Source organism: Thunnus maccoyii, chromosome 16 (assembly GCF_910596095.1).
Source record: "Thunnus maccoyii chromosome 16, fThuMac1.1, whole genome shotgun sequence".
NCBI classification, from domain to species: Eukaryota; Metazoa; Chordata; class Actinopteri; order Scombriformes; family Scombridae; genus Thunnus; species Thunnus maccoyii.
The window spans coordinates 29,366,114-29,393,933 of NC_056548.1; the positions used below are offsets into that span (position 1 = coordinate 29,366,114).

Here is a 27,820-nt window from a genome sequence, read left to right on the forward strand (position 1 = left end):
CAAATATTGTTGATTTCAAGTTTTTCTGCTGAACACAAGACGTCACAGAGAGACTTTCCTCCTTCAGCAGATGGATGTGAAAACAAGCTGCACGTCATTCTGCACAGTCAAGCTCATATGTCACAGTGAAGGAACAAGAAGCAAAAACATACATTTTTTACTTTAATACTGTATTAAGATTTCGCCTTGTAATGCCAAGCATCTTTTATGTGAAATACATAAGCTATAAATCACATGCAGAGCACCGGTCACGTGAAATACTGAACATATGAAAACTAAGACATCACGTGTGAAAAAAAAAAAAATCAAGTTCACATTTAATATCATGTGTGTAAAACTGACATTGATAAATTAACATAGAAGCGCGTGTGGATGACATCACAAACTGACATGTGGTTCTCGGGACATTTCACATGTTAATGTAATATTACATATATTACTGTATATGTAAATGAATTGCTGTTTTTCTATGGGTTCATCTGACTAGGATAACACAAATTAATATCATTAATAGTCAGTTCTGAATTTCATTCATGGCAGTGTGGGGAAACAGAAGCTTTTGCCAATCCGTCCCCTCGGTTTATTGGTTGTAATTCGCGCAGCTTTTCGTATCAGTGCTTCTCTTCTCCTTCATGACCCCTGGGAAGCTCTGTACAGTAAAGCTTATTTCCTCTTAGGCGTGTCTGACACAGTCAGGCTGTCAGGCAGCTTTCACTTCTGCCTGCTGTTCCTCAGATGATCAGCAGACTTTTGAGGCAGTGAGTGAATCCTGGAGAGATGAGTTTCTACAGTGATGCGTCCTCTGAAGATATAAGCGACGAGCTGGAGACTTTGGGGTAAGACTGTGAAATAATTCACTCTTTGATGTAAAGCTTTCTCGCCTTTTCCTGTTGCACAAAACGCCATCGCCGCTAGAAGCATAAGAGGGAAACGAACTGCAACCACTACTGTGCCAGACTCTATTCAAAGAATCATGCGATTGAAAGTGTTCTTATTTATTCACAAACACGTAGGCTACTCTATGTAGAGTTACATAATGTTCAGTGTTTGTTGGCACTGTACACAGTAGAGGTGCTAATTCAATGACGTGTATATGTTGGTGTATTATTGCAGTGAATGGTGGTGTTGTTCTGGTTCAGTCTGCACATACCAGGGCAACCAAATGCTGTTTCACGTTTTTTATTTAATGTTTATTTGTATAAGGACAAGTATACAGCATGAACTAATGCCACATACCCCAGCATGTATAGCCTTTAAAATACAGAAAACTCAACAGCAAAATAGATATGGAACTGCTGACGACTGCAACATCTAAGCAATGTGTATTTACTGACAGGTGACAAATTAAAGGAAAAACTGGTCCAGGTCTGAATGCTTGACCCCTACAGTGAGGGGATCTGGGGGCTCTGTTATGCTGTGGGGGGCATTTTGCTGGCATGGTTTGGGTCCACTTGTCTCCTTAGAGGGAAGAGTCACTGCAAATCAATACAAAGTTGTTTTGATCACCTTTATCCTATGATGAAACATTTCTATCCTGATGGGAGTGGTCTCTTCCAGGATGACAATGCCCCAATTCACAGGGCACGAGGGGTCACTGAATGGTTTGAGTATGAAAATGATGTGAATCATATGATATGACCTTCACAGTCACTAGATCTCAACTCTATTGAACACCTATGGGAGATTTTGGACTGATGTGTTAGACAGCGCTCTCCACCACCATCATCAAATATGAACAATCAATCAAATCCTGATGTTGGCGTTGAGTTCTATGTAGCAGCAGAATTAGTAACAGCTGTGCAAAAAGGGACGTGAGGTGAAAATTATGTAAGGAGGTATTGTGGGTTTTTCCGTAATGATGGCAGTCAAGCCATGACCGACCTGATTACATCACTATCACATCGTCTGGGGTTGTTTCAGTTTGGACTTAGAAACTACAGATTTATACAAATATTACAAAATGGAGGTGTGGATTTGAAGTTTGACCCATACAGGATATGTCCACCTCTGATGCTTCAATCTCGGCCCCATGAAGCTGGTGTACTCCAGTATTATGACATTGCATGGAGTTTACACCTTTAAATCAATACATAAGAGAACAGGAGTAGTTTGCTCTGGAGGAGTGGGCTGAACTAACAGAGGAGAAGTGTAGAAACCTTATTCAGAGTTACAGAAAGCGCTTTACTGCAGTTATTGCCTCCAAGGGCTGTGCTGTTAAATATTAAGTTAAGGCTACCAATATTTTTGGCCATTTTCATTTGTTTTATTGTATTAAATAATATATTAAGTTGTAAATCAAAAGCAAAGTTTCAGTTATATTCAATGTGAAATAAATAATGATGGATACCATATACTTGTGTCAGTTTCAACTTCATACAGAGAAAATGTAGTTTTTTTTAAAAAAAGGTGGAAGGGTACCAATATTTGCGGCCACGTCTGTATTGTGCATTTAAATCAAACTCATTCTGATGAACTGACTTTTCTTGTTTTTACTGCCATTTCCTTTGTATACTGTCTTGATTGTTTTCTGTTTAAATATCGCCATCACAGTTACTTTACATGTTCTCAGCATCTCTAATGCAAATAATCAACTTTCACATCCTTTCACACTTGTTTCCTCCACATCTGTCGCATAGGTTGAGGTTTAACAGCAAACATCATCTCCTTTTCCTCTGAAAAGCACCAGGTCTCTTCTCCCTCACTGCTTGAAGCAACAGTGCACCTGTATGTCAGGCCGCTTCCTGCTAGGGCACCATAATTCAATATAACAGTTTACAGATTATAAATGGTCTTGTATCATGATATGATTCTATCCTATTATCATTTTACAGAACTCTTTTGCCCAGATTAATATATCCAATCATACTGTAATTAAATTAAAATAACCTAACTTGTTTTCCCCTGATACTGATTCCAGCACACAAACTCAGGGTATCTGATCTGAGACCAGCACTCCTTTCCCCCAAAATTTAAAATGAGTACATTTCTTACGAAAATTAATATGGATCAGATGATACACGATGCACTTCAGAAAGTGTTACAGAGTGCTTTACTGTGGAATAAAAGCAGAAAACCAACAACAATACCAAAGTCAAAGACAAATTGTGGAAGATCAATTTATAAAATAGATTGAAGTTTTAAGTGTGATAGACCAAACACCTCACGCAGCTCAGTTTTTGATGCTATGTCTATAAATACCTTCATGGAAAATGTGTACTTGTAGTGGCTATTTGTCCATAATATAAATGGAACATGAATCCAACTGATAATCAAAAGAGCACTGAAGCACCATGGTAGTGTAGTGGGAATGTAGGCAAAAGAAGTCCATCGTCCAAACAAAGTCTTTGAGTTTTCTTGGAGGATATTTATCAAATGCAAGCAGGCAAACAAATGAAGAAAGAAATCACAGCTCCTGCTGCCTCTCTTGCTCCAGTAACAAACCAAAGACCCACCCAGGTGCATGCTGGTCCTATACCTGCCTACCTACTTACACAATCTGAGGTGCTCATAGTGTTACCCAGTTCTCACAAAACTGAATACCAGTAAACTAAACTAAATATGCTAAACAAACATATAAATAAACTAAACTAACGAAAAATACCATGAAAGAAAATACCATAAAAATCTAATCTAAATAAAGCATATATCTATAGTAATCAAACACTCCAAACAAATACTAATAATGAATAATTATTAATAAAACAACAAACAAAATAAATATCTCCCTATAGTACTATCTGCAACATTTTGTTATGAATCTCTAACCTAAACTTCAGCTGTACACTGGACATGACAATATGCTTTAATGTCAGTGAATGTGAACGTTCTTGTTTCTCACCAGTGTTAAAGTGGCCAGTGTGAAACTGTATGGATTCCAAATACAACAGCAAAAGCTGTTGTACCTCGAACCAACCATGAAGGGGAGAAAAAGCTATGACTTGACCTTTGCAGTCACGGTTCAGTTGTCTGGATCTGAGCTGTTGGATCATGCTGCACTGTATTTTATCAAAATTTGGATCTTGTTTTTTAAGAAATATGATTTATCATTTTGCTTCTCAGCTCACCACATTATTAAGTAACAGGTTCTGTCTTTACATGAGAGATTTTATGTCTGATGTGTTGTGTTGAAGGTGGTACCACTATGACCTGTCCCGTCACGCTGCAGAAGCTCTGCTCTTGTCTAATGGGAGTGATGGAAGTTATCTCCTGAGAAACAGTCACGACGGACCAGGCTGCTTCGCCCTGTCTGTCAGGTCAGTCAGCATATATAACACCATCATTCTAAATGAAAGAAATATAAACACAATGTCACATAGACATCTCTTGTTCCTTTATATCACTGGTGTTACTGTGAGGCCTGTTTTAGAACATCACAACTTATGCTAAAGTAATTCCCCTAAACCTAGTGCAATGTACTGCATCAAACCTCAGTACTGTTTTGGTAGAGAGCAAAATGTTTTACTGAGTATCGAAAACTGTTTAATACCAAAAGTTGCTGAATTGGAGAATGAGGTTGTGCTTCAACAATGGGATTCTCAGTGCAGTGCTAAATCCAAAGTCCAGTGAGCATGTTTATTATAATTTGAATCTGTATCATATAATCAGAACAAATTCTCACATTTGAGATGTGCTACGTTTTCATATTTTTGGAACATGACCAAAAGCTGCTGTTCACTGCCTGGTCAGATTGGTGAACTTGATTTGATCATATGATAAATATTCAGATTATAATTCAGTTTTTATTCAGAAGAAGTTCTTGTTGTGGCTGCATGTGTTTAGAGGACGTTTAACATTTGAGACTGACTTCTTTTTTTAATATTTCTCAGAGTAAGGTATTGAACAAAGTATTATTTTGATATTGGTATTGAAACTCAGTATCAGAACTAGTATTGTAACATTTCAAATGATACCTGAACCAGTGATCAACAGGAAACACATATATGGTTTTGAATCTAATTGTTGCTCAAGGATCAGATAAGAGTGCTAATAAACATGTTTTTAACTGCATGTTTGTGTGCACATGCTGGTTGTTCTCATCCTCCAAAATGAATGTTCATTAATCACATGAAAGGTATAGGCAGTTTATCAAGACATGAAGTAAAGCTACAGACACAGAACAAACAACAATAACAGTGAAGGAAAGCTCTCAAGAGATAATAATAAAGCATGTTGCTAGTTTTCCTTCATGAACATCTCGTCATCTTCGGTCCTGTTTACATTGCTCAAAATTGGAAGTTCTGAGGGAAGATATTCCAGGTGGCACAGGGATGATTTGGCTGCACACTACTGTAGATGTACTTTAAATCTTCCTGTTACACACAAAGTACACAAACAAGTATGTAAACAATGTGTTGCAGCCACTATGTGTCTTTGTACATGCTAATAAAAGCAAGTATATCATGAGCCTTAGCTTTACAGTTAAGAAAATAATCTAATTAATGTTTGACATTTTCCTTTAAGCTGCATCTCTGTAATGTCACTCACCTTTTTTCTGCAGAAAAGCACCAATATGGATCATTCTCTTGAATCATTTTTGCATGTGAATGACTTCTTTTAATTCAAGAAAAAGGTATCTTAAAGGAAAAGTGCAATGTTACATGTCATTTTATTTGTAACTTCACACACAGGGCGAAGGATTCAGTCAAGCATTTTCATGTGACACGTAAAGACAAAGATGGCTATGTGTTCGGGTTTAACAAGTTTGCAACCCTTCAGGACTTTATCAACCACTTCGCTAACCAGCCTCTGCTGGGCAGTGATGCAGGTATGCAGAGTCTCATTTCAGACATTCACTAACACATTCACTGCAAGTTAGCAGCTTCAAAGCAGCATAATGCTGAGGTGACTTTGTTCAGCCTCATACACAAATGTTTGATTCATGAGGAATTAAAGGTCTTCAAATATAGAAAAGACTCAAGTAGTTAGAATTTGTAAATGTAAAAGTGTGTGTCAGGATTGCTGATCAGGAGGCCTAGATACTGTCCATTTACTATAAACTGTAAACAGACCTGGGTTCAGTTTTCAGCTTACACACAGTATTTCTGCTGTTTTCTCGCAGAGCCCACACCAAATAAATCAACCAAGGATTAACCAAACTGTTTGCCTAACCTAAAACCAGAACCCAAAGTTGTTCTTTACTTGCCTAACCTGTTAACCAACTTTTACATACGCTGAACAGATGTCTCAAGTTTATGCATGCCACATCTAAGGAGGAAGCAAAAGCACTGGGCTTAGATCAGAGGAATTAAAGCCCTCAACTTATCCCTCCAGACTGTGTACTGTACTAAACAAGCTACCAATCAAATCCCATCCCTAATATGATTATAACCAGGATAAGACTTATACTAGGGACTGTAGTGTACATGAAAACATACTCAATCTGTGTGTTGCTTGTGACATGACACAGATCACAGGATGACTGAAGTGAAATAAAGTTGAACTAAACTGAATATCATAACACAATATTGTGCAATTAAAACATAAGTCCCCTCGGGAGCACCAGTGGATGTCTGGCCAAAGGCAAACAAATGGCCAAGGATCAAATGCTTTTCATTACAGACATTAGGTTTAGATCCATGGCTGGGCGTAGAGTCCTTCAGCATTACACACTACCGGTCAATATAGCACCAACACAATGCCGGGTTAATGCTACCCAGGAAGCCAATCAAGACAAAGAGTTGTTTTGACCCAGTTTTAGTGTTATTTTATTTAACTAAAGCTTATTATAATCTACTCTTTTTAAACTTAAATGTCACATTTTGTTTTTGATTGTTAATAACTTAGTGACAATTTTTAGCTCAAGCTTGTTGTGTGTAACACTGGGTCAAAATAACAGTTTGCTGCTGGGTAAAATTAACCCAATGTTGTATTGGTGCCATATTGACCCAGACTGGGTACAGTTTTAACCCCTGTCACATATTTTAACTGTCACAGATGTTTTGTTTCTTGTACAAAACAAAGTGCATATGATATTCAAAAGATACACAAGTTCTTAACAATCAATAACAAACTGTGACTTGTAACTTAAAAAGGAGTAGAGTAGATTATAACAAGCTTCAGTTTGGGTGAATAACTCAACAGTAAAATAAAAAATAACACTAAACCTATATTGATCCAAACTGGGTAACATTTTAACCCAGTGATTTTTAGTGTGTAGTGAAAAAGGAAGGATGTATATACATCCTGACAGAAAGTTCAGCCTGTCCTCAGACCAAACCAGTGAGACTGAATGGGAAATTGAAAAATGGCAAGGCATTAGAGTTGGGTGATGTGATGATATATCCTGGGACAACAGGAACGTGTCAAACATCACATAATCACATCTCATAATCTGATTTTCCAGTGATGCACGATGCACACGTGACACACTTGAGGAATTGCAAAACATTCCAGCTCTGTTACAAAATCCCCACCACACATTTTCCAATGTCACCACAAGAGAGAAGCCTCACTCATATGCATTGCGTTGTTGGATCTTGTGTTTTCTTCAGTTAGTCAGGACTATGACCTCCTCTCTCCCTCTGAACCAGGGACGCTCATGGTGCTAAAGTGTCCGTACCCATGGCGTGTGGAGGAGCCATCCATCTACGAGTCTGTAAGAGTTCACACAGCCATACAGACTGGACGCACTGAAAATGACCTGGTGGCGAATGCACCATCGGTATGACACTTGCTGCACACACATTTGAGCAGCTGATGCTCATGGATATTAAAATGTACGTGTAATGTGACGTGACTGAAGTAAAGGATAATTCCAGTCTGTTACAACTTGGGTAGTAATTTCATTGTTTTGGCCATCATTTCTAAAGGTTACGATAAAATTGTACTCATCAAAGTAACTGACCATTTGCTAAAGCTGCCCCCAACAGCAATTGTCCAATAATAGCTTACAGTAGGTAAAGCAGACCAGTCATGCAATGGACTTTACCACATGTTCAAATGTTGAGCATGAGGCTCTATAAGAGTGATACCTGGTATCTAAAGAGTTTGTAGGGTGGTGTCTTTTTTTTTAGTTTTTCAAAAGGTTTCCAAAATGAAAACTACAAGAGCACACATGTAAGGAGCAAATGTTAGCAAACCTGGCTAACTAGCTTACAACCTACAGTAGTAAGACCATAGTATGGTGTTAGCTAACTACATTATTTAATGTGGTCATAGCCAAGTTAGAGAAATACTTGTTCTGGACTGGAACATCCACTGTGTGTAAACAAGTAAAGCACACTGTCCAAGTAAACATATATTTATAAACATCCAAACTATTTAAAGGCATGTTAGAATGAACATTTTAATTACATTGTTACTTATAATACAGTACTATAATACTGGGGCTAACTAACCCTGAAATACACAATATTTTTACATGCCTTTTACATGGATCCGCTGTGAGGATGAGGACGGTGAGGTTGCTGAGTTTTTGCCTGGGACATACCTTCAGTCTTTCAGCATGATATCATGTATGCAGCCAACGAGTACATATTTAACCTGTGAGCCATGAACGAGCTCCATAATGTTGTCAGACACTGATAATAACAATCTGAGTCTGTCAGTAGTAAAAACAAGCACTTTTAGTGGATGTACATTGATGGGGCGCTATTGACCCAAAGGATTATATTGCAGCCCGTTTCACGGCTGCCTGCTAAAACACTCTCAATCAATACTGGACCAATTTCAAAAATTGTTGTCCCCAATTAGACACTTAGACACAAAAAGATGGGAAAATAGGGTCCAGGCTGAAAAATCCCTAAGTTTCCCTTTTGTTTTGTCTTTTGTCTTAAGTTTTGTCTTGTACAAAGACAATGTCCACAAGCAGTAACTAAAGAAACAGCCATGAGGTCACCCATCTCCCCCATTGTAGCTAACATGGAACATTTTGAACAGATTGACACTTTCTCCAAACTGTGCTGCTCCAGCACTGAAAGCTTCATCCAACACATCAATTCACTAGTGAACAGAAAGGGGCTTGTAGGTTTTTTGTGAAGACTAATAGGAGCACAGTTCACAGGAAACCACACACATAGAAATAGTATCTTAATTTGAATTCTCAGCTATTACAACACCAAAGATCAGTGTGAGGAGCCTCGTATCAAGAGTATAACATCTTATCAGTGAGAAGGAGGCAAACAGCAAGGACCCTCTACAAGAAGTGTGTCATCATTGACATCCAACACCAGAGACCCTCATGTTACTGAAGTTCAAAACTGATGACAACTGAACCAACCACATAGTAAATGAAAAAACAACTTAATTCACTAATGAAAACCATGAGATGTGGTTGAAGCTCCTGAAAAAGCTAGTAATTTTAGTTGAAAAAAATGAGAAAAAGAAAAATTATCTTTGGGATGGGTTAGGGTGATGGTGGGGCCTCCTATGCTCCTGTGTCTTTTTAAGTTATTTAAAATTTTGAAACTTGCAGCACAAGAGCAAGCGGTGTTGAGATGGAACCTGTTAGTACATCAGTCAAATCAAATCTGCCGGAAGCTTTAGCATGGGCCCACCGCCACTCAGTGCTACGCTGAGTGCGTACATAACTTCTGTAGTCACAGTTTGCATCACAGGCGGATGACGAGCAAAGCAGGACACTGAAGTGTGAATATGTTTAAAATAGACTCAATATTTATAAAAATGGGTCAAAAAACTTCTCTCACTTGTAGAATTTTTCTACTGACACAAAACATTTGTTTTCAGCTGGGCACAAAGGAAGGCTATCTGGTGAAACAAGGAGCATTTGTGAAGGTAAGAGTTACACCTCACCATGTCTAAGCATGAAGCTTTTACAAGCTTTTATCAGGACGTCTGTTTTCAGCTGTACTACTGTGACTGCAGTTGAAAACGTTTTAACTGTAGTAGAGCAGGACTATTTTAGGAATATGTGGTGTTCAGCCCACTTACTGAGTAATTTGAAATGCTTCCAATTTCAAACCTCGTTGCAGAACTGGAAACAGAGATGGTTCACACTAAACAGATATGAACTCAGATACTTCAAAGACAAAGTGGTGAGTCTGTCTTCAACTCTGGGAAATCATGTGTTAAATGCTATTTCGCTTTACAAGGGTTCGAGCTTGTAGTATGTAAACATAAGCTGGAGTGTGTCTCTGTTGCAGTGTGAGGAGCCCATTCGAACCCTGGATCTGAGAGCCTGCTCTGCAGTCCAGTTTGACTACTCTCAGGACAGAGTCAACTGTTTCTGGTAAGTGTTGGAGTGGAGTGTTGGACCATCTGTCAGTGATGGTTTATTATCATACTTCCATAAAGACAATAGACAGATTAAAAAAGAATAATGGAAGTCTGTGCAGCAGAGGCTGAGACATGATGATTTTTCGGGTGTTTTCACACCTATAGTTTGTTTGCTTTGGTCCCAATCAGTGGATGAGCTGCTACATTGTTGCATTTTCCCTTTGGTTCAGTTTGGTTCGGTTTGGTGTCACACAACAAAATTTCAAGCAAACCAAAATGTATCAGTAAAAGCCATGTGGGAGCTGTCATTCTGTTCATTGGTCAGAAATCTTGTGGGGTTGGAGGCTGGAGAAAGGAGTTTTTCAGAAACAGCAGATAGGCCACAACATTCATAAAGGATTTGATTTTCCTTCTCGCCTTTGTAGAAGAGAAAATAAAACTGATGTATGAACCATAGCATTCAGGAATACCAAGTACTTGTTCCACACAGGAGGGTAGATTAATAAAATGATCCTTGAACATATTTTCTATCAGCAATAAAGTGTACTACTGTTACACTATGACTCAATAGTGATATGTAGATGTGTTCAGGCCTGAACTTTTATTAAGCATATGACATTTGGGCCAGATTTATCAAAATCTCACCAGTTATTTTTGCATGTAAAACCAGATAGAATCTCACTGATTTAAACTTTATTGATAAAAAAAGAAAAGCAAAAAAAAAATGACATGCAAAATACACAACCGCATTTTAAATTCTACTTTCGTTTTATATATGGAACTACTGTGATATTTAACAACAGGGGGTTATTGTATGGGTCATTGTGATGGCGAGTAAAATCTTACGCACAGAGAACATGGTGATTACTGGATCGTCAACGTGTATAAAGTAAATTTAACTTGAAACTCTCTACCACAAAGTCAATAATAAGTTTCCTCTGAGCTAAACTCTGACTGATCTCAAAACTAATGAGGAACTTCATTTCCTCTCTAATTTTTCCTCTTATCTCTGTGCATTTTGGAAGTATTCAGGATATTTTGTACTCAGTTTGAAACATTTTCATTAGATGCCTCTTCGGCTCATTTCGTGTTGTGAGTGAATTTGCATCTGTTTGCACCAACTTTTGCCTTTCCATTGATTGCATATGTAATCACACCGTGTCTAAAATTTACTTTGCGTTCTTTCTGAACACCTATTGAATCTCTTTAAACATACAGTATGCTCCGTGGCCAATATTTCCTTCCATCTCACTGTTGGTGTTTGGAGACTCAACTGTGAACTGTGTTGAGTAACATCATCAATAAGTTCAGAGGAAATGTTGAAGAGTTCAGGAAACAAATCAGGTCGTGTATAAAAATAACACAACAACTAAAACTACACACAAGAAAGTCAATGAAACATGTACAACATAATAATATAAAAAGGTATAAAATGTAAACAATATGACCATGACTATGAAATACAAACATCACAATGTGTGTAATACTGTATGTAACAGATGACAATATAAAGAAAAAGTGAACCAAATTAATTGCAAATCAGTCAGAGCTCTGCAGTCTGAGGTGGCTGTTTTCTTCTCAGTTGTACTTCCCCATGGTAGCAAAAACTGACATTTGCGTTGTTTGAAAAGGGGGAAGTTTGAACAGATAAATAACAGAAGGAAACAGTGGGAGGGAAGAAGAAGGGCACATGAGCTGAAAGGCAGCAGTGGTTTTACAGCATTTCTACCCACTGATGCCCCTTTTCCTTTTACATAATGTCTAATGCTGCTCAGTTGTTAATGCAAACAGGAAGTGCTGATTTAGCTTTCTATCAGGCTGCTGGAGTATCATTTCTGTTCATTTCTGGATGTTAGAACATTTCCAGCAGATTCATCATAGCAACACATTGTGTACCAAAATTAGATGTTGTACCCTGAAACTGTATTACTATGTTTACAGTCATAGCAATTAGAATCACCACACATCTGTCTTGCAAAATTATGTAATATGAGCCAGCTCCCACAGTGCAGATGTTTGGTTCTGTGTTGTCCTGTTAGCTTGCACACATACCACAGTAATACACAGCTTTCCTTCTCTTAACCTGGGGGTAACTCTGCATGACATATATTCTCCACAGTATGGTGTTTCCTGAGAGGACATTTTATCTCTGTGCAAAGACCGCTGTGGAGGCAGATGAGTGGATCAAGATCCTGAGGTGGAAACTGGTGAGTTCGTCTACACTGTAAATTTTAAACAGTGCTGGTAGGAAGTCTGATATTTTTACCAGTAACTTAAACTGTTGGAGAGCCTCCCCTCTTCACTCCATGTCATTGTGTAGTTTCAAGACAAAACATCTCTGGACATAGCAAGGTCCTGCCTTTCATGGGGGTTGATGAGAAGCATTCTAGGAAATAGAGGAAATCACTAACTGAAGGGACAGTTGGTAATTACCACACTTTATGACTCAGGAAGTCCTGCAGTGTCATAGATGAGGGATGATTTTTGTTTGAAGCAGTGCAAACAAATTGAAAGTGAGTAACATGTTATATAGCTTGTGTAATATTAAACCTACTTCCTTATTACTGAAAAATACCATATTTATTTAACTGCTGAGCTAACACTTTTGATTATAGGATCCTCTGCTGGTTCCAAAAAACACACTGCTATACTATATGACTGTGTGTGTGTTTGCGTGTGTAGCATAAGTCTCTGATAGTATCAGTTTGATATTGAAAGCTGAAATTCTTTGTGACCATTTAAACTGAAAGTAGAAACAGTGTTAAATCAGTAATCTGTACACTTCCACTAAATAATTCCCTTAGGTTAGTAGTCAGAACACAGCAAGTCAGCTTAACATGCGAAACATGCCATGCCTTTAGAGAACTAAAGGCAAGCAGACAATTTAGCATATGTCGAGTAATGTTTCCAATAATAATTTAGTAATTAATTCATATTTATTTAAATGGAGGTTTTCTGTCAAGGTTTTCTTCCTATTTTCCCAATAATTAGTACCAAATAACAGTAATATTGAAAATGACTGGGAAATAATGCACTTGTAAGGTGCACAGTAAAAGTCAAGAAGCTAAATAATTGTTTTCCTGTTGCCTTTAAACTGTTAAAGCAAAATTTTTCACTGAAGTTGTAGTGAATCATTCACTCAGCCATATTGTGTTACCAGTCACACACATTAATTGATGAATGCTTTCCAGTTCAACATTTCCTGTTGTCTGTATCCACAACACAGATACAAATCTGTAACTACTCCAAAAAAAAGGATAAGAATATGGGTGTAAGGATCTAAAGGGACAGTTCAACAAAGCTGGGTCACATTTCTGCCTCTACCTCAATACAGTGGAGGCAAATGCAGTCTAGTTTATGTTGTCCATTAATCGCAGGGTTTGTGGTTTGATCCCCAGCTCCTCCTGTCCACATATTGAAGTGTCGTTGAGCAAGAAACTGAACCCCAAATTTTGTGTGACTGTTTGTTTGAATGGGTAGCATTATGTATAATGCAGTCCATTTAGTTTGTGGTGCTCACAGCACTGAAAAATGAATTAATGAGCAACACATCTTTCCAGTAAATGGGCTGCATTTATATAACGCCTTTCTAGTCTTTGACTACTCAAAGCACTTTACACTATGTGCCACATTCACCCATTCACACATTCATAAACTGATGGCAGAGGCTGCCATGCAAGGTGCCAACCTGCTCATCAGGAGGAGTTTCTAATCATTCACATACACTCACACACCGATGGCACAAAAAAAGCAATTTGGAGTTCAGTATCTTGCCCGAGGACAATTCAACATAAGGACTGGAGGAGCCAGGGATTGAACCACTGATCTTCCAATTAGTGGACAACCCACTCTACCTCCTGAGCCACAGCCGCCTAGTCAGTGTTCCTGTTACTCTAAATAATCTATAGCATACACAGTCAACAGTTGATAGGGTATTTTGCCCTCTGTATGCATGTCTAAAGTGCACACATAGACAGATAGCTAAACACTATGCACTGAGAGGCTAGAATGATGACTCAGGCCTAGAAGTATGTATGACGCATCTTTACTGGAATATCTTGACACATCATGTCATCTTGCTCGCCTGGCACATGAGCCAAAAAAGTTTTTGAGCTTCTGGGTTTGCATCCGCATTGTGTGACGCACTGAATATGTGCAGTAGTGTTTGTCCCACTGGCCCTGCCCGCAAGTTCCTGCTTGGAACAATAGAGTTTACATTGGGATGTCACAAATTTTAAAATTCAATTTTAGTTATAATTTTCTAGGCCTAAGGAAAGTTTTACAAATATAAAACCTTCATGGATTAAAATTCATAATACAAAGATTAATAGTTGACCTCATTTGCAGTCCGAGGTGTCCTGTAAACAGTTTTACAGACGTCTTTTTTTATAATGGTGGTCTATGGGGAAAATGCTTTTTGGGCCACAGCATTTTTTCGCTGCAGTACCAGGAGTGGCCACTAGGAAGAATTGGCAGTAAGGCTGAGCAGCAGTGCCACATCCAGTTGTTTTGATATATCCATGCTCTGCAGCATGTATTCCAAACAAAGATAGTTGAAATGAACTACAACCTGGGTACATATTTGCATTAACCAATGGAAAAACAAGAGAGAGGAAGTTTCCTAAAGTGGCTTTGCTTTAAAGCTGCACCAAAAACATCCAGCAGGGGGTGCTAAACCCACCGTAAATAAATGGTACATGACACAAGGACTACAGACAGGTGACAAATTAAAGGAAAAACCATCACAGGTCTGATTGCTTGACCCCTATAGTGAGGGGATCTAGTAGCTCTGTTATGCTGTGGGGGGCATTTTGCTGGCATGGTTTGGGTCCACTTGTCCCCTTAGAGGGAAGAGTCACTGCAAATCAATACAAAGTTGTTCTGAGTGATCACCTTTGTCCTATGATGAAACATTTCTATCCTGATGGGAGTGGTCTCTTCCAGGATGACAATGCCCCAATTCACAGGGCACGAGGGGTCACTGAATGGTTTGATGAGTATGCAAATGATGTGAATCATATGTTATGGCCTTCACAGTCACCAGATCTCAACCCAGTTGAACACTTATGGGAAGTTTTGGACTGTCGTGTTAGACAGTGCTCTCCACCACCATCATCAAAACACCAAATGGTATCTTTTGGAAGAATGATGTTCATCCTTCTAGTAGAGTTCAGAGACTTGTGGAATCAATGCCAAGGCACATTGAAGCTGTACTGATGGCACGTGGTGGCCCAACGCCTTACTAACACACTTTATATTGTTTTTTCCTTCAATTTGTCACCCATCTGTATTTCTTCAGTATCAATCAATCAGTTGTTATTTATATAGCGCCAAATCACAACAAAAGTCATCTCAGGGCACTTTTCACATAGAGCAGGTCTAGACCATACTCTTTAATTTACAGAGACCCAACAACTGAGTAGCACTCGGTGACAGCGGTAAGGAAAAACTCCCCTTTAACGGGTAGAAACCTCAAGCAGAACCCAGCTCTTGGTGGGCAGCCATCTGCCTTGACCGGTTGGGTTGAGAGAGAGAAAGAAAGGGGGGGGGGGGGGGGTTAGGGTTAGGGCTAGGGTTAGAATAAGGAATAACAGGGAATAACAACAATCATAACAATAACAATAACAGCAGTAATAGCCAGGGAAGGACACAAACAGGACTGCGAAGGACCGCCAAGGCTCGGCCTGCAACCCAGGGTTTCCTGCGAGATGAGAAAGCACAAAAAACTCAAGGTAGTTTTAATGCTGTGAGCACAAATGAAGTATGATTCTCCTCCTGAGGCACAAATCTCAGAGACAGATATCTGACAACTTGGACAAAAGATAAAACTGTCTGACTAAAGGAAAATAGAGGAAATAGGTGTTTGTCATTTGGGAGAGCTGACTCTTTAAGTCAATACTAATCTTCACTTTTCAATTTTTGTTGTTGACTTGGCTTAAAACTAACAAACTTACACATTCTACAGTATTTAAAGGAACAGCTAATTTCACTTCTTTGTTGTAGTAAATTTCTCGTTTCCAGTCACAGATACGAAAAGGTCGATGACTGCTGTCAATGAACAAGAGATCGAAAGAAGCCAGACCTTCATAGAAGACATAACATCACTGTTCAAAACTGAAGATCACATTCCAGCATGAATAACACAGGGACACATTTCCCTGATTGCACTGAGTGAAGAATAACAACATGGATGTGACTCTACTGTGCTTTATGACTTATTTAATTTTCATTACTTTATTTTCTAAAAAAGTTTGCTTAAGTTCCTCTAAATATCTTGTTGACAGTCTTACTTTGCTGTAGATGTTCTTTCTTAGGGGATTTTTTTTTCAATTATTTAAGATAAGAAAGGTGTTATTCTATATTATTAATTAAAAGACCAAAACCAACAATGTGTAAATCCATCTCTCAATACTTTGACTCCTCTGGCTGTGGCACCAAGCCCGTTGTTTTCTACTGAAGATGGAAATCTTTATAAACAGCTCACAAATAGGTTCATCTTTAAGACTCAGTAATTTCCTAAAGCAGCTTGTCACTTGTTATTTTTAACAAAAGTTTCTCAACAGGGGGAATAGTGCATTTCTTGGGGACTATTTTCAGTGGCGGATTAATCTCTAGTGAGTATTTCTGGCAGCAGGACAGTGTGTGTGGGATTAAGTTAAAGTTAAAGTTACAGTGTGTGTGTGTGTGTGTGTGTGTGTGCGTGTGTGTGTGTGTGTGTGTGTGTGTGCGTGTGTGCGTGTGTGCGTGTGTGCGTGTGTGTGTGTGTGTGTGTGTGTGTGTTCATGGTGACGGAGGAAAATGTTACCCAGTTCAACAGTTTGACTCACTGATGTTTTTAATAGTTTTTGGACAACAATAGAGCTGTATGGCCCAGAGGAATAAGATATCAAGCTTTGATACACACACAATACTAGTTAGTAGATCAATTCATTGTTGGTTTGGGATTTGTTGACAAGATGAAATATATAGAAAACTGATGAATACTACATGAGAATTTACAGAAGACTGATGAATGTCATCATGTAAGGATATGATTTTAAATAAAACCAGTTAACTGAACGATTCTCACCAGATGTTTTTCAATAACACCTCTGAAACAAAGCTTTCATGCATGCAAATACACTGACACTCCACTGTTCAAGTTATTAAATGTATCACTGTTTTAGTAACACTTTAATTATCTACTAATGGCAGCACGAGTTGACTACATGTGTCAAACTTAAAAGAACTTTACTACCCAGGTGTTGGAACCTGGCTGCAGGGATTTTCTCCCATTCAGACACAAGGGCATTAGTGAGGTCCAATACTGATGTTGAGTGATGAGGTCTGGCTAATGTTCCAGTTCATCACAAAGGTGTTGGATGGGGTTGAGCTCTGGGTTCTGTGCAGGCCAATCAAGTTCTTCCTCACAAAATGTCAAACAGTTGGAAGCACGTTATTGTTGAAAATATAATTTTATGCTGTAGCATTTAGGGACAGATTTGTACTTATGCAAGTATCTTAAAGAGGATGTATCATACGCATTTCCAGGTCTATATTTATATTCTGGGGCTCTACCAGAATATCTTTGATATGATGATAATTTACAATAATAAAAAAAGTAAACTACTTATTTAACTTATACTTACCCTTTACTGTTACCCAAGAAGGCCCAACAGAGGATGTTCTACCTGAGGCAGCTGAAGAAACTCAACTTGCCACAGGTAGTGTTGATCCAGTTCTGCACTGCCATCGTCGAGTCCATTCTCACATAATCCATCACCGTTTGGTACACAGCAGCAACCAAACAAGATATTCAAAATCTTTCCAGAAGCTGTTGCCCGACTAAATAGCTGAACTGTATAGTTACCAAACTGGACTTTACATTTCACATCCCTCATTTACTCCCTGCACTGCTCACTTTAATATATTTCATCAAACTGGATTTAACACTGTACATTGCATTCAACCTTCACTGTTATGTAATTTAATTATTTATTGCACGTCACATTTAATTTTTGCACATCTTGGTCGGTAGCGCAATCCATATTTCCTTTGCACAGTCAATATTTTATTTCTATATCCCATTTCAAAACTACTATTCCATTCTGTAAAATTTTAAAAATGTAACTTAATTTTAGTACTACTTTGTTTATTTCATTATTATTATTACCTTACTCCTTATTATATTTTTATTCTTCTATGTCACGTTTGTGGGAGCAAATGCCAAGACACATTCTTTGTATGCTTGCATACATGGCTTAGATTCTTCTGATTCAGTTCAGCCCAAGCGGCAGCCTCCAAGGCTGAAAAATGAAGCCAGTGCGGAAGTGCCAAAAACTGCAGTTCCTCGAATGGCCACTTGAGGCCCGTTTCAATTTTATGAAGCCATAAAGTTATGTATGATTAAGGACGTGGTCGCTTTGAGTGACAGGTCGCTAGCCGCTAGGTGGCTTGTTACAGCAACTAGGCTTCATTTGGCCTGCCTCAGCTCCATGTCTTTGCCCATTTTGGATTAGCTGGGAGTCAGACAGAATCAGGCACTGCCAAGATGGCAACGGCCTGAGCCGCCCACTTTGAGCTTCAAAATCGCTCTTCAGAAACCAATGGGTGACATCATGGTGGCTACGTCCATATTTTTTAGTCTATGGTTCACTCTCTGAAACAGGTCATTTTAGCTCCTGTCTCTTTAAGGCCCCCCTCCTGGTGAGCCCACTCTGTTCTGATTGGCCAGATGCTACATAAACAAACTGTAGTGGCAGGGTTTCACTTTTTTTTCTCCTTCTTTACTCCAAACGTCAACTTCTCAAATGCAGCCATACACATTAGAGACTGAATCCAATGTAAGTAGACAGTGCGAACAGCCTCATAGAACAGCCTTGTCAGGCAAGACTACCAGCGGACAGCCATTTGTTGGCATGTGCAAACAATCTGATGTCATCATGGGAGGAAGCAGAAGTAACACTGCAAATGAAGCATTCAGAGCAGGCTGAATCCCTGGCTTTTGACTTATAGGGATCATTTTACATACCTATGTTCACCTCAAGTTTGACAGAAAATCAAAAAAAGCATAATATGTCCCCTTTAACATAACACTCACATGACAAATAATTTTACTGGTCACTGTAATCATTCCTCCTCTCCATACTGGTCATGAAGTGATCCTTATGTAGTAACTACACTATAAAAACTAGGGAGCAAACTCTAACATAAAGCTTCAGTAGTCTCACTTACACAAATTGAGTATCTTCGTCCTGGCAGTCATGTGTAGGTTTATTGCAACTAGGAGGTCTGGCCTAAATCATTCAAAATAGCTCCGTATCGGTTTGCATGTGGAAAGGGGTGTCCAAAACAACACTGTTGTGAGCTGTATGTGTGTGGTAGATTCAAACACAGTAGATTTTGAATAGCATGAGGTACGTCACTTGAGTTGGATCACCTTTGTGTAGCCGCATCACTTGCTGACTCAGGCTGTATGTGTACATACAGCCATGAGACTTTAAGAAAAAGGCAGGAAAACCGTTTTAGGTGCTAAAAATGAAACATTTATTCAGACTTGACATTTGATTTGACATAAAAACTTTGCCTTAGATGTGAAAATGCTGATGAGGAGCATCTAAATACTACAGAAAAGCAAAGTCAGCAGAAAACAGAGTGTACAGGAAATTCAATCATGATGTAAACTGATCTGAAGATGTAAACACTTCCAAGTCGTTACTTAGAACTGTTCAAACCCTCGGACAGGTTTTCCCACAGGACATAAATGCAACTTTAGAGACAGAGAGATTGAGTGGGCAGTATGTGATCCAGACTGGTGATTCTGCTGTGGATCCTGCTTAGGGTTCTCCTGTATGTCTGACATTATGTCACCTCCACCACCTGCCTCAGCTCCTCTATTAGTGGGGCCAACTCCTTCTCCAGACTCATGATGAGACCTAAGGACACATAGGACAAACTGTTGTTACTTCACTGGTCAGCTCGTTGCTCAAGAAACAAGAGACGTACATGTGAAAAAATAACTCAGCATATTCAACAGAGAATGAACTGTAATATCTCTGGTGACACCCTGACCTTTCCTCTAATGGCACCAGCGCAAAACATCATATCTCTGCACATATTTCTCACAATCTGACTGCAAGAGGCAGACTGCCATTAAAACATTCATGCTCCTCAGAAAATGAACCCTACTTACTGCAGAACAGGATCGCCACCCTCAGTGCTAACCAGCAGTTGAGCTAAAATGTATATTTTAGTTCCACTGCTGGTCAGTTGTCTGCACTTATACAGCAACGTCCTACCTTAACGGACAAAGCACTTCTCTTATTAAACACATTCACACACATATGTCAGAGGAGCCCCCTGATCACTGGGTTCAGTGTCTGGCTCAAGGGCACTTTGACTCATTGACAGGAAGAGCCGGGGATTGAACTGCCAACCCTGCGGTTAGTGGACAATCTGCTCTACCTCCTGAGTCACAGTGGCCCTGCTAAGGTGCTAAAGCTCTAAATAGCCATCTGTATGTTCTTTGTTCTGTGGTGCACTTCAGTAGTATGTGGTGTAGTGAACACTGTAGTGTGTAGTGAGCTCTAGCAAGGCTTTAGACTTGTACACTTTTAGTTTCATGAAAAACTGCGGGTGACAACTGATAACACAGCAGAGGTAACACAGCTTTCACTGCTCATAACAGACTGGAGGTAAGCAGTTTGTTGGGAGGCTGATTAGCATCTGGAGTTGAGTTTAGTGGTGAACTGAAATCTGTAATGAAGTCCATGATATTAGAAGCCCAGATGACTTGTGGAGGGATAACCCACACTATGAGGAAGTGCAACTTTGGTAGACTGGTATGGGTTGGTACACTATGGAAATGATTCCGGTCAGAGAATCCTTTGTGGTAGGAGGGCTTGTTTATTTCCATAAAGTTGAACACACAGGTGTTGCAGCGGTGTATGTATGGGGAAATTCTACTCTGCTCGTTAACTACTTCATAGTCAGGTAGGGCTGTGTGTCGGGAAGGTGGGAGTCTGTGTGTGACGTCACCTTATGAAGAAGTTCAACTGGTAGGCTTTCGTACACACACAGACCATATTTCATTAGAAAACACCTTTTTTTTTCTTCCTTCCTTTCTGTCTGTCTACACCTTTTTTCATTTCTGCCAACACAAAGCACCCATACCGCCATGAAACTACAGACCTTATTTAGTGATTTTAGTAAATACATAGGGTAAGTTAATTTATATTAATTTATAATGGTATCTTTATTATCATTTGCACATTATAATAGAACTGCAAAAATGGTGAACAGTGTCTCCAACATATTTTACCTGTGTTTGCGTTGCTGCTGGCAATGAAACTGATGACCAGTGGTAACCGATTAAACTGCACAATCTGTTCAACACAGAGACAACAGAGATGTTAAACCACAAGCAGGCTGACTTTAGGAACAGCAGATTACTAGAACTCATCTACTATTACTACTAGAACTCAACTCAAAAATGATGGGCAATGGTCAGCACAGACCCCCTGACCTGACCTCTCTCACAGGCTGACTGCTGGCATTCACAGCTCATGTGTTGCCTTGATGAGGAGTCAAATCTATGAAACAGCTTAAGGATGATCATGTGAAATATGATTTATTTATATGTAAGGATTCCTATCAACAACCTGTGTGCTAATTTTCAATTATAAAAACAAATGTATAATCAATAATAATGCATCATGTGCATTTTGGAAGTGTCCTGAATAAGGCCATAATTTACCAAACTAATCTGCTTATCTATTACAACAGTGATGAATGTATGAAATAGGATGTAAAAATGTGTTACATGGACTACAGCTTCTTTTTTTTATCATTTTGTTTTAGTGCAGAGAACGACTGTATACAGAACCCAACATAGATGAGAGGGAGGGAAAAAGAAAAAGAAAACAGAGGCTCTATCAAGAAATTGTCCACAGTTAGGCATAGTTTTTGGACATTTGGACAGTTATACATTTTGCTCTTCAGGCTCTGTGCTTTAGCACATTGAATTGTAAATAAAACAACAGATACCACATTAGAGTGCCAAGTCTCAGTTTTAATTTGAGTAGGTTCACATCAAAATAGAAAAATTTCGTGGGAGATATGGCCCTTTTAACACATAGTGCCTGAAGTTTAGGGGTTCAGACTAGGGATGCACAATATTGGATTTTTTACTGATATCCGATATGCCGATATTTCCAACTCACTGTGGTCGATTGCCGCTGCCGATACCTATATATGTGCCGATACCGATACATGCACATATTTCTTTCCAGATGGCTGAGGAGACTATTATGCATGCAAGCATAGATTGTACTAAGTATGATCAAGAAAGACAATATATGAAGGAAGAATTTAGGAAGCCTTAAAACTTTACTGAACCTGCCAAGTGAGTGGAGCAGTTTTCATTGAGTTTATTAGATGGACAGGATAAATGTGTAGGATTTAATCTCTGGTCCACACTCCGGAGCAGAAGGTGGCGGTAATGCATCTAATATGCTGGTTGCCAACTGCTGTTATAAACCAAAAAGATTTTTTCCAGAGTGGTACATCCTGTCAGCCGAGGTGTTTCCTATGTGTGCAGCCGAATTTAGCAGCTCCTCGAGCTTGACTGAAGTGGAGTCTGTGGAGGAAGCACCGGAACCGTCAGGGTGCAACAGTCCGTGGAGGAGGCACAGTCAGGCGGCGGAGGAGAAGGCAACAAATCGGCCTCTCATAATCAGCAGAAATGGCCAATGTTGATATTTCATTTTAGAGCTTTTATCGGCCGATACCGATGACGTGCCGATAATATCGTGCATCCCTAGTTCAGACATATGGACACTTGGATAAGAAATGTTTATTGGGAAGTTGTGTGTTGTCCCAAAATTAGTTCTGCACAGAAGAGCTAACACATGGCTCAGAGTTAAAGTTGCCACTTAGATTGAGGTAGAGTTGTCTGTCAGTATGAGGAGTGGAGAGATGATCATGCACGTGAAGAAGATAATGAGGCTGAAAAAAGCAAAAATCTATCAGAGAGATATCCAAGGTTGGGTAGTTGGTACGTTCTAAAAAAGCAAGTGCACACAATAAAACTAGAAAATGTCAAACAAGCTGGTAGTCCAACGAGCAGCTTTAAGCCCTTTAGGACTGCACAGCTAGTCAAGAACGCTCTCCAGGATGTAGGCAGACTTATTTCCTTGTCAACGATCCAGAGAAGACTTGATGACCAGAACCTCAGAGGATTTCAGCACAAGATGCAAACCCTTGATAAGCCTCAAAAACATGACAAAAGAAAGTGGAAGAGTTCTGGAAGAAAGCTCTATGGAGTGATGGAACAAAAATCAACCTCTATCAAAATGATGGAAAGCTCATGACCTAAAGCATAGCGTCTCATTTGTCAAACATGGTGGTGTTTCTATATGGCTCGGGCATGTATGACAGCCAGTGGAACTGCCATGCTGGCATTGATTGAAGATATCACTGCTGACAGAAAACAACAGGATGAATCCTGAGCTATTGAGAACATTCAACCAAATGCATCCAAACTCATTGGACCACATTTCATCATTCAGCATGACAACCATCCTAGACATACAGCCACAGCAGCCAACAGGCTTTTCAGGGTGAAGAGGTGAATATCCTCGAGTGGCAGAGTCAATCACCTGATCTCCATCCGATTGAGCTGCATTCCACCTGCTGAAGACCAGACTAAAGGCAAAGAGAGCCCACCAGTCTGAAGACTGGAGCAGCTTGTTTCAGATGCAGAAGTCTGTTACACTAGTCTTTGCTCAAATGATGTCATTCTAAAAGATCCTGATGAGATAACATAAATCATAAAATTGTAATCAGATTTATTTATATGACACATGTCATTTGTGTGCTAAACAGAGCCATATTTTACTTTGAACTCCATGTTTTAGGAAACAAATACCTAAAAGTGTTCTTAATTACTGATTCTGGTAAATATTTATTTATTTATATATTTTTTTCAGTACAAGTAACTAATGAGCCCCACGGTGAGGACAAATTTGGATTAATTGTTACTAAACCATAGTTCTTTCTATATTGATGTGAACCTCCTAAAATGAAATCTGAGACTTGGCACTTGAATGTAGTTTTTTGTTATTTTATGTCAGATTGAATAGACTGAAGCACAAAACCTAAAGAACAAAACATCTGTATCTGTATATTGTATATATAACTGTATATTACAACAGCATCTCATATATGAGTTTATCTGACATTCAGAATTGAATTGAGTTGTCTTTATGATCATCATTAGATGTCCGATGTCTGACCTGGTAGGTGTTGTAATAGCAGATGATACTCTTATTCTTGGAGAGGCCCAGCTTGCTGCCCTGATCTGTGGCCAGAGCAAAGGTGGACAGGAAGCCGGGTCTCAGAGCGTGGACTGGAGCGTTGTCATTGGCAACTGTGGGAGAAACAACAATCATGCTCACAGCAACTCTTCCAAGACAGTGAATGACCATTTCTCCTTCTTTCTGTTGCAGAATGTTAAATAACTTGTTGCTTATTCTTCCCTTTAGGGTAACCAGCAGTCTCCTGCTGAACGGGTGGCTTCGATTTAACACATGACAGCAGTGACACTAAGATTGTTGTTTTCCTTGATGATATACCAAAACTGCTAGAAGCACCTTTCACCTGCATTTCTTCTTTCTGATCCTCTCACAATGTTTGAAACTAATAAAAGAGCTGAAATGATTCAAATCTAGATGTAGATCAGTTTTTAAATTGAACAAGCAGTTAGCAGCTGTTGGATAATCACACTGACTTAAGTAACCTCTGCTTGTAAAAGTTTGCCAATAAAAGCCTTCCTGTGGTTTTCTGGTGGAAAGCTTTTAATGTAAAGCAGCAGCACGAAGGCTTCAGTTTGGATAAAATGTAAAAACAACGGGTGAAGTCAAACTTATACAAGACTTAAATGTAACGTCAAGAATAAAGTACAGTATAACACAATAGTTAAGAGTAACAATAGATATAAAATAGAAGAAAATATATAAGAAAGTCTTTAAGAAATAAGTCCTGAAAAGTTATTTAAAAGAAGATGCTGATGTGGCAGGTGGTTCCACAGCTGAGGGACCCTAACAGCAAACACTCGGCAGGTTCCTGCCTGAGGATCTCAGGCTGCGTACTGGTTGGTACAGGGACAGCAGTTCAGATATATATTCTGGGGCCAGACCGTGAAGGGCTTTAAAAGTAGTAACTAAAATCTTAAAGTCAATCCTAAAATAAATGAGCATTAAAACTGTAGTAATGTGTTCTCTTTTCTTGCATTTTGCACAACTTGGAATCTGTTAATTGATTTCTGATTGATACACGTTAAAACACCATTGCAATAATCCAACCGTGAGGAAATAAAAGCATGAATGATAGTTTGAGTGCCATTAAAACTCAGCATTGATCAAATCTTACTAATATTCCTCAGATGGTAGAAGCATGACTGGGTGACATTGTTAGTGTGTTAGTGTCAAAGAGAACACCCGGGCTCCTGACTGTTGGTTTCACATTTATTGATAACGGACCAAGAGAGGACTGGAGACTGGGATGCAGACTATCAGGATTGCCGTTTCATTAACATAAAGGCTACAGCAGCACAGGCTTAAATACACAGAGACATATTATATGCACATCACATCCTGCCATCTAAAAGCACTGCATGTCATAAACTTGACATTAAGTATTATCGCCAATGAAGAACTTTGACCTAATTTAAAGCAGAGAATGAGTTGATTTGAAGTTGTTGGGACATTCTTCATGTCAGATGAGTCTATGAAAAAGTGCTTTCAATCATTGTATCCCCTTAAAGATGGGAGGCAAAGGAAGCCTGTGAAAACTACAACAATCATCAGACCATCAGTTTCCACTTTTTCAACTTGCTCTCATGTCAGAGTTCACAGAACACATATGCAGCTTTACATTTAGCATGTGAGCGAGTAAGGATTCAATCAAAGTCTCCACCTAACATCCTCCCATTTTTAACGCCGCTTGAGGGTCATCAGATTGTAAGTTAGAACTGATGACACTGATGAGAAAATGTATTGAGTAAAGGGTTCATTAGAGACCAGGTGCCAAATATCACATGAGCAGTGCAGCTTCAGTCCAGTCATATTAAAATAAAGCCATTATAAGACATTTCTGTAACTGAGACCTAGAGCTTTTAACTTCAAGTTTGGTAGTAAAATAAAATTTCAAATCAAAGTCATAGCTATATGCTACACAGCAAATAAAAAAAGGGCTTTTAAAATGGAAACCCTCAGCCGTGCTATGACAGTATTTTGCTTCATATGCATCATGAGATCAGAAGGGAATGGTTTCCTACCTTTGATAACTGGAACTCCATCCCTGTCTGTCACAACAATAGCATGAAGACCTTCAACACTGCAAGAGAACAGACAGCAGACTTCACAATTTGCTCAATGCTGAACATTCTTTTTCTTTTGCAACTTTATTTTCATTAGTGTTTTCAGGCAAAAAGGATGGGTTGTTATAGCCAACATAACACTAGTATCAATCAGGGTCTTTTAACAATATAAGCAATGGTATCTAGTCCTTTTTTCCAGTATCTTTTATATTGATCATATTGTAGTATTTAGGAAAAGGTCAATTTCTCAGTATTTTTTGTTGCTACTTTCAATCCAGTCATCTATTTCTGGATGACTGTCAGCCATTTTCAACCACATTGCCTCCGACATTCATCCTGTCCCTGAGAACCCTGCTGTGTAAATGTCAATTCTATGAACAATAAACATTGTGACAGTTTCACTGCCAGCTGTGGCATGTAACACACCTTTAACATTGTATGTCATCTATCATACACACCTTTGCAACTGTTTGTACAGGAATCTCTTCAAATCCTGCAAAGAAAAAAAATGTTAGATAGAAAATAACCAGAGAAGCTTCGTCATGACAGCAGCAGGTGACTTGCCAAGCTACAAAGTGTTGTCTGGTGTGGACATAAAGTCAAACCTCAGAGAACCACTGCCACTTTAATGCCTTCTTGGCTCTAAATAACACCGCATGGCGAGTGTTGTGACATGGTGTGCAACTAAATGCGTACCACTTCTACATACCACATACATACAATTTATTCTTTTGTTGTAATGAACACAAATGTTAGTTTTCTCTCTCCATGTTAAAGATGGACAGGGACTCTTAGACGAGCTAAATGGAGGAGAAGTGACTCACATCACCCATGGTGTTATCCAGTCCGCTCAGCAACTGTGGAGAGAGAGAAAGCGCTATTAATAAAGATGAACTTAAACTGTACGCTGAGATAACTGTGGCTTAAAACATGCTAACATGCTAGCTAATTAGCATGATAGCCGGCGACATTTTGCTACTTATAATTTTTCCACGGCCAACTGTTTAAATTGCATGCAAGATGAATTTGAAATTATAAACTAACAGATAAAACAAACATACACGTTTAAAAAAAAACACACAATGGATGTCTTGACATACCTCTTTTAGATTCTTTTTGAGCTCAATTAACTTTGCAGCAACATACTAGGCAAGAGACAGAAGCAGAAATCACATGACACACTTGTTTTGTTTCCGGCTCTTGAAAAAGTGTTGAGGAGAGTCAGTACTGCGCGGCATTGGCGCAACGTACGACACACTGCACACCTCCGCAACATACAACAGCTGCTAA

At 39.0% G+C, this 27,820-nt stretch overlaps 2 protein-coding genes across 3 annotated transcripts; one reads left to right on the plus strand and one right to left on the minus strand.

Moving 5' to 3' along the window:
* The first annotated feature begins 373 nt into the window (after positions 1-373).
* On the plus strand, positions 374-26,479 carry dapp1 (dual adaptor of phosphotyrosine and 3-phosphoinositides). Of its 2 annotated transcripts, none has more exons than XM_042387815.1 (9): positions 374-836; positions 4,131-4,253; positions 5,628-5,764; positions 7,530-7,660; positions 9,685-9,732; positions 9,930-9,992; positions 10,101-10,186; positions 12,293-12,380; positions 24,696-26,479. In XM_042387815.1, exons 1-9 carry the CDS (start codon positions 778-780, stop codon positions 24,735-24,737), a joined length of 777 nt encoding a protein of 258 aa, XP_042243749.1. In that variant the 5' UTR covers positions 374-777; the 3' UTR covers positions 24,738-26,479. The 2 variants fall into 2 exon arrangements, with proteins under 2 accessions (XP_042243749.1, XP_042243750.1); XM_042387816.1 differs by lacking the exon at positions 24,696-26,479 and adding an exon at positions 16,195-16,828 and having other exon boundaries at positions 418-836.
* Positions 19,675-27,736, minus strand: lamtor3 (late endosomal/lysosomal adaptor, MAPK and MTOR activator 3). Its single transcript, XM_042387822.1, has 7 exons — positions 27,631-27,736; positions 27,355-27,387; positions 26,989-27,023; positions 26,489-26,547; positions 24,447-24,580; positions 21,473-21,536; positions 19,675-20,087 (listed from the first exon to the last, which is right to left on the minus strand). Exons 2-7 carry the CDS (start codon positions 27,361-27,363, stop codon positions 20,014-20,016), a joined length of 375 nt encoding a protein of 124 aa, XP_042243756.1. The 5' UTR covers positions 27,364-27,387; positions 27,631-27,736; the 3' UTR covers positions 19,675-20,013.
* Positions 27,737-27,820: the final 84 nt, after the last annotated feature.